At 33.9% G+C, this 8,471-nt stretch overlaps 1 protein-coding gene across 1 annotated transcript in view; it reads left to right on the forward strand.

The window, feature by feature from the left end:
* The window catches only part of LOC135219776 (basement membrane-specific heparan sulfate proteoglycan core protein-like), a gene marked incomplete in the record, with an annotated part of 1,285,796 nt that overhangs the window by 879,742 nt on the left and 397,583 nt on the right, over nucleotides 1–8,471 (forward strand). The window contains 2 exon segments of the mRNA XM_064256828.1: nucleotides 1,090–2,025; nucleotides 3,999–4,069. Coding sequence (XP_064112898.1) covers nucleotides 1,090–2,025; nucleotides 3,999–4,069 — 1,007 coding nt within the window.

The following is an 8,471-nucleotide window of genomic DNA, read 5'->3' on the forward strand; positions in this document are numbered from 1 at the left end:
TCTTTCTCTCTCGTTATTCAGATTATGTCTCAAAACAGTTTTGTACTTTCTAGGTTGTTATAAATGAGTACAAAAATCCTGAGTATCTCTGAGTACGCCTTGAACTTAAACCACAGCTAGGTAAATTTATACCTAATTTGTACGTGTCTGTACATTCCCAAGTTGGAACACAAAACAAATATGGGTGGGAATTTGGCTCAGGAAGATAAAAGATAGGGCTTATGTAACCTAACCTTCTATAGAATTTTATTTGGTCTATTCTTAAGAGATGGGTTCAACTTTTAAGTGGAGAATCAAAAATTATATTTCCTATAAATAAACTATTTTTTAGCTAGATCCTTCCTCTCTCCCTTCTGATCTGCTTACAGTTTTTATATTACATGTATTGAGAGTGCAGTTGTTATTGAGCCAGAGAGTAAATCTCATTCTAAGAGGCTTTAACCATCACCTTAGCTCGTCTGGCTTGCTACTGTGCAGTTATCCTCTGTAAAGGGCTACTACTGCTGATTATGTGACCTGCACAGCACAATGACTGTAATACATACTAGTTCTTGGCAGCAACCCTTTGAATCACAGTTGCATTTTCTGCCCTTCAGTTTTCATATATCCTTTGATCCATAGTCACCATGTGGCCACCATCACCTTGTTCATATTTCAATCTAATTCAATTATTTTTTCATGTAAGATTTAATAAAACCTAAAATGGCCAGTGGTCTTGTTTAAACACTTTATGATTAAGTCAATGGCAGTTACAGAAGATATGGTCTGTTTTGGGTTGACAAGAATAAATTAAAGAAATATTTTATTTTTTGCATAGCTGGAATAATTAAGTTAAATAATTTTTTAAATCATATTTTAAGTTTATTCTTTGTTATTATTTTCTCATTTGGGATACTTTCACTATTGATGCATGAATATCAGAAAATGGATGATATTTTTAGTTTTTGCTACTTTTAACATTTGCATGTCTGCATGAGTTTCATTAGAAAAATTATAAATAATTGCATGTGTAATTAAATTAGAAAAGCATTTTAAGTATAGCTTGTGAAACCTAACTAACTATTGCTCCTTACATTCTCACCCTTGTAGATGCATTACCTTGTGACCACATACATCAGTGGACTTGCGCTGATCCTACTCGACAATGCATAGACAGAAGTCGCCACTGTGACCATGTTGTTGATTGTCCTGATGGATCTGATGAGCTTTACTGTAACTGCACTTGTGATAAGAAATTCAACTTCTTGTGTAGTGACGGACTTTGCCTTGATTCCAGTGTTCGATGCAATGGAAAATTTGAATGTCCTGATAGGTCAGATGAAATAGGATGCGGTTGTGACCCAAGGACTGAGTTTACTTGCAGTAATGGCAATTGCATAGACATTGAATATTATTGTGATGGTCACTACAACTGTAGGGATGGCAGTGATGAACCTTTTGGGTGTAACCATTGTGACTTAGATATGATGCATCAGTGTGGTGATAGGACCTGCATAGACAAACGATATGTCTGCAATGGTTTAACAGATTGCACTGATGGTAGTGATGAACCTTGGGATTGCACCCCTTGCAATTTGGAGACAATGCATCGATGTGGAAATGGAACATGTATTTCAAAACATCATGTCTGCAATGGCCGTAGAGATTGCAGTGATGGAAGTGATGAACCGCCTTCATGCGTGCAGTATTGTGATGACCGCTATGAATTTGCCTGTCGAACAGGAACTTGCATTGATTTAAGACTTGTTTGTAATGGGTACAATGATTGCTGGGATGGCAGTGATGAAGAAAGATGTTCTCGTTGCAATCAGTACGAATTCCAGTGTGGTGATGGATCTTGTATTAGTCGTCAGCGTCTGTGTGATGGTCAATCAGATTGTAGAGATGGCAGTGATGAGAGTGAGCGGGGTGGTTGTTGTGTAGCTCCATACTTTTTTCAGTGCCTCGATGGTGGTTGCATTGATTCACGTCTGGTCTGCAACAGGAAACCTGATTGTAGGGATGGTTCAGATGAATATCTTTGCTGTAAGTCTTCAAGTTTTATATAGATTTAATGTTTCCTTGGGCCTGTTGAAATGAAGTATACTATACTGAAATGACATAAACTGAATGTCATATGTTTGTAAGGTACAGTAAACATTAGTACTGTACCTATAAATTGTAAGAACAAATGTTATGGTATTATCATGTACTGTACACTGAGCTATTGCACAAGTCTATTTTATAAGAACATATATTTCAATAATTGCATGTGATGTTCACTGAACTTTTGCACAAGCCCATTGTGTAAGTGGCTCAAGTTGTAGAATAAGTTTTAGTTTTTAGATAGTGGATTATTAGCTCTGTTCATTGTTGGAAGTGACCACTAAATCAAAGCAAATATCAAGTAAAAAGGAGAAAATTATTTGACGATAGGATTTTTGCTTAGTAAGCAATTAGAAAGATTGTTGAATTTTTGGGCATTCTGAACATTGCTTGAATTTATAACAAAGATGCACTTACCACAAGTGCAAGTTGAGTATTGAGGCAGGTTGCACAGTAAAGAGTGACGGTCAAGATTGATGCCTGGTACATTAAGAAAATTAGAAAATCTTAATTTGATGATGATGTGGATTCTTGACTTGGAGACACAGGCATATAAAATCCTAAAGTAATCAAAGCCTTAGTTACTTGTACAGTTTTGATTTTTTGGCAATAAAAGCTACCACATAAGTGCATTGTCAAGAATTTTCAGTGTTGCAGGAATGTCTTTGTTCTAAATTCTGTGGACATGAAAATAGGAAACCACATGTCTGTACAAAGGAGGGAGCTTCTTTGAAAACTACAACCAAAATGCATTTGAGGCTAAGTTTTTGAAATCCTTAGTCTTCCCAAAGCAGCCAGGAATTTTTACGAAAGAAAATCATCTGACTGTGTTTCAGTGGTTTTATTCTCAAATTAGAGCTAAATGATTCTTGTGTTATTTCTGAAAATGTTAGCTTTATATACTTTGAAAGATCTTGTGTTAGCAGTCAAGAGGTAGATTCGATGTCACATGCCAAATATGACTCTTTATATTTGTTTCTTTTATAACAGGTTTTTCTTACAACCTACCTCAGTATTTCATCTGGTTAAACTACTTTGATATTAATAATGTCATCATCATCGTCATCATCCTAATAGTATTTGAAATTAGACATGATATGATGCATAAAGTTTTTCAAGTTTTTAATTCATGTCTTTATCTTTCTCTTTGTTCATAGTTACTTGCATTTATAATGCTACTTCATGTGTTAAATAATGATATAATCTAACATTGACAGAATTATGTAAATACATTATAATCCTTCCTCCTGGGTGGCTCAAGCAAACACAAAGAAATTGCAAAAATTGGAAGTGTCCTTTTAAGGTTTGCTTTACTTGAGTTGCCCATCCAAACAGATTCTTTACTGTTGACATTCGTAGAATCTGGTACCAGTCATAATTATCTTGTGCCTCTTCAAGACCCCATATGTAGTTGAAATGTGCAAAAATCTATCCAGTAAGTTGACCTTATTGGTCATATTTTGGGGAAAAAAATGCATTCTACTTCTACTAGGAGGAAGTCATTTTGTTGTTGAAATAGAATTATGTATATAAGGAATTAGTTGGTGCATTAAGGTAAAAATTTACAATCACAAACTCATTATGCACTGAGGGAATTTAGAAGATTAAGGTAGGTAATTGATTGCGTTGTGTTAAGAGGGTTGATATAGTATATAAAGGTGTTCCTCACAAGCATTTCACTGGTAATAGGTATTTGATTGCTCCAAGTTTCATTTTGTTTCAGATTACAGTATTGTACTTACTTGTAAGATGCTGGTGTACATAAGTTTATACCAGATATAGCTGATACTTTTAGTTGAATTTTTTCTAATGATGCTTATCCTTTGTTATTTATTCCATGAATCATCTTCTTTGCGGTGTACTTGGTTTGCTATTGGAATCATTGTGCTGCTTCGAAATTTGTTAAAATTCAGCGGGCGAGTGCAATCCTGCTGGCAGTTATTCTTCGAGCGCTGATCCTGTCACTGGTTCATGTCAGTGTAAGGTAAGGTTGATTCCAAAATTCTTTACTTTGTCACTATTCCTGTATTTTTATCCATAATTGTTTGAGTGAAATAGGATGTTTACTTTTGTAGTAAAATACAAATTGGTGTTTGTACAGTTGACCAACCCTTTTCTTAATTGTATCCTTTAATCATCCAGTGTATTTGTTATTACAGTCACCCCTGATATTCACAGGGGATAGGGACCACAACCACATGTGAATACCGAAAATCTACCATAAGTTGGAAATCCCCTGTAAAAATGCTTATAACTGCCTAGTTCAATAGTTCAAACAGCAAACACCCCCTCAAAAAAATGCTTATAACTGCCTATTTTGATAGTAGTTTGAATGCTAAATATATTTATCTTAAACTATCACCCCAAACCACTTAATATGATTTTAAAGTCATCTTACAACAATTACCCCTAAAAATATACGGCTTACAATTAGTTATGAAAAGTAATTAAGTTTCTCGTATATTCAGTCAGTCATTGTCTCATACAGTATTCAAGCTGTCCCATTTTCTTTATATGATAGGGGAAACATGGGGAATTCACAAGTAGAGTTAAGTACTGTACCTAAATATTTAAATGTGTTTAAAGAAATACTTTTTACTGATTTTTTGCATTTACATCAATATTAATAGTCCATATTATTGAAAGATTAATAGATAATTTTTTTTATTATGAAAGTGTATTTAGTTACGAAAATAACATGAAAATACAGTAATGAATATTGCTCTACAAAAAATCCACAAATTTATGAATTCTCCACAATACATTTGGAGATACATTCCCCAGAAAAATCTGTGGTTAGCTGAAGCTGTGAATGCTGAATGTACATTAGTTACACAGTTATGAGGGTAGCCATATGGTGGCATTAGTAAGATAGTGAAGATTTCAGCAAAGTGACCAAAAAGTAAGCTTCCACACGGTCTTTCAACAATATTGTGTGAAGTGCTCCTGCTTTCGCTTCCCTTTGGATGAGCATAGCTGTGTTTACAGCTCCTCATTTCTTCGCCTTTGCTCTTTGTTTTATGTTTTGATTTTGTTTTGTTCTGATTTTGTTGTCTTGGTCACTGTTTTTTCTCTTGGGAAGAAAAAAACCAGAGCAACACCGATCTGGCAATTTGAGGGGCTTTGTGGGTGTTTTGTGTCTCCTAAATCTTTAGACTACATAATTATTGTTCATGTTGTTGAGCCAAGTCAGTCATATCACCACTGCCTGGCAGTACAGAAAGTACTGCAAGCTGAATTCCCTATTAGGGAAGCCTGCATGAACTGATGAACCTAGGCAGTCATATCAACACTGCCTGGCAGTATAGAAAGCATAGCAAGCAGAATTTTCCTATCAGGGAATCTGGCACGAAGCAATTGAGCCAGGACAATTGTATCATAACTGCCTGGCAGTATAGAAAGTACAGCAAGCAGAATTTTCCTGTCAGGAAAGCGCACATGAACTGATTGAGCCAAGGCAGTCATATCACCACTGCCTGGCAGTAAAGAAGTCCAGGATAAATGACTACCCCCTAGAAGGTACAGACCCTTCAGATGGGGTTGGGTGGACGGTATTATGGTCTTCTCACTACAAGATTGGAGCTTGGGAAAGGCAAGATTCTCATTTGAATTGTCACTTTTTATGTAAAGCAGAAGACTTCCCTAGATTTTCTAGATTCAGAATGGAAATTTCAGTGGCTATATCCACTTCATGTCATGTATCAGCGACCCCTCTCCCAAGGAAAGACCCTTTATCTCCATTGGTGGAGTGGGAGTTCCTAGACACCACTGCTTTTGGAGTATTACCCCAAATGGGGATTTTGCTTGGAGAGGGATGGAAATACTTTCATATTTCTGCTGGAATGATGTAAAGGTAGTCTCCTTCTCCTTCATTCTTACTGAAACCTCTAATTCATAGAAAGCTTAAAATGAGCTCTTTCATCATTTAAACTTGCTGCCCAAAGCATGTGGCATATTTCACCCATCCGGCCACCAATCAAATTATCCTTTATTCCTTCAGGGGCTGGCTAATGGTGGGTAGTTATAAGCCATTTCCACAGTTGAAAAGCAGTCTGAGCAATTTGTTGTGGCATAAGTAATGTGTATGTAGATCTTGTGCAATATTAACCCAGTTTTCATAAAAGGTACAAGTGTTTAATGAACACTACTTAGTGTTAGCTGCCTATATCACTATATAGGCTGCAAACACTTTTAATTAACCCAGGCCTACATGGCCACAAGTACATGTCTAATAGTTTGATGTAAGGAAACATGATCAATGGGTCATATTTATGAAATACCGGTGATGTATTAAAATATTAATTCACAATTACTACAATAACATTGTCTTAAAGGATATATGTGAAAGCCCAAAAAGTAATAAAGTACTTGCCTGTGATGTTGAGAATAGGTGTTCATATTGCAGTTTTAATAAATGTATCTGAATTTGGTAACTATGTGTATTTATGATCAGCAAAAGAGTTTTGTCCTTCTTGGGGCAAGGTCAAGAATATGACCATGCTATGATACCCTGGATGCAGGTTCCAGTCCTGCTACAAAAGTTGGAATTCTTTTGCATTTATCCATTTGGAGAATTAATGAAGATAAGAGAGTAATTATGCCAATTCCTTATACCATATATATTTCTGGTAAAAAGTTACTACTAATAGATTTCACAGATGTACGTGGTTCCCCCGTATTCACAAGGGATGCATTTCAGACCTCCCCCCGTGAATAGTTGGAACCCTATAAAAATGCTTAAAACCTCCTATTTTGTTAGTTCAAATTCAAGAAAAACCCACTAAAAAATTTTATACCTGGTTTTTTAATAGTTTTATCACAAAAAGTGCATTTGATGATGAAATTGGTTAAAAAAAAAACCAGGAGTTTGTAGATATTTTTCATAGAAAAGTACGTACCACCAATTGGCGAATTTTCCGCGAATAATGCGGAGAAATGTTCCCGAGAGAAATACATGAATATGGGGGTTCCACTGTATATCGGCTTAAAAAGTAATAAGACGATCACACTTTTGGCAATGCTCTCTTAGGGTCTCAAAATCTTTGCTCCTTTTTGGATATGCTTGTCACTACAAAGCCTCAATATCCAACTTCAAAGAAATATGAAAGAAATCATGATGTCCGTAGTGGGAAACGAATGACTTCTTTCATATTTCTTTGGAGTTGGATCTCAAAGCTTTGTTGTGACAAGCGTATCTGAAAAGGAGCAAAGAATTTGAGAAGTTAAGAGGGCATTGTGGCTATTACATTTACCATTAATATTATAATGTAAATATATACCATATATATAATATATATATATAATATATATATGAAAATATATAATAATATAATATAATATATATATATATTATATATATAGATTATTATTATATTATATTATATTAAATTATATTATATTATATTATATCTACTATATATATATATATATATATACTATTATATATCTATATATATTAATTTATATTATATGAATTATATTATATTATATTAGATTATATATATATATATATATATATATAGATGATATATATATTATATATCTATTTTACATTATACATACATACATACGTACATACATGCATATATATATTATATATACATACCTACATGTGTGTATAGAATAATTTAATTGTTTCAGGTTTGTGGTGTCTAAAATTAATACATAATACTACTGTATTTTCTTTTATTGCACTGCAGGTAAGACATCAAAGATGACATTTACCATATTGAAGGTTCTCAGTGTGTGTGTGTATATATATATATATATATATATATATATATATATATATATATATATATATATATATATAACATACACATACATACGTACATACATACATACATACATACGTACACCTGTGTGTGTGTAGAATTATTTAATCGCTTCAGGTTTGTGGTGTCTAAAATTAATACACATTACTGCTGTATTTTCTTTATTGCACTCCAGGTAAGAAATCAAAGATGACATTTACCATATTAAAGGTTCTCAGTATTGTTTCTGTACTGCTCAGAGTAATCTTGTGTCATATTTGTAATTTGTTATTTCTACACACAAAGAAGCTACATCTAGACAGAATGTTGTTACATCTTCTCACTTATATGCAAACTTCTTTTTTTCTGCCAAATCCAACATGGAACATTAAAACTGGTGAGTAACTTCATAATTCACTAACATATCACCTAAATTACATGTGTTTTCACACTCCCCGTGAACATAGAAATTGCCTCTACTTTTCAGATGAAAACATTATGAACTTTTTTATTTTGTAAATGTTGGTTCACTGTTGGGTGTTTTGACTTTTGCCAAAATTAAACATAGGTACTTTAATATTAAAAGACTGTATGCCTTATTTAACAAGACAAAATCTTTGTCAGTCACATGCC

The sequence above is a fragment of the Macrobrachium nipponense genome, chromosome 1 (assembly GCF_015104395.2).
Source record: "Macrobrachium nipponense isolate FS-2020 chromosome 1, ASM1510439v2, whole genome shotgun sequence".
Taxonomy (NCBI): Eukaryota; Metazoa; Arthropoda; class Malacostraca; order Decapoda; family Palaemonidae; genus Macrobrachium; species Macrobrachium nipponense.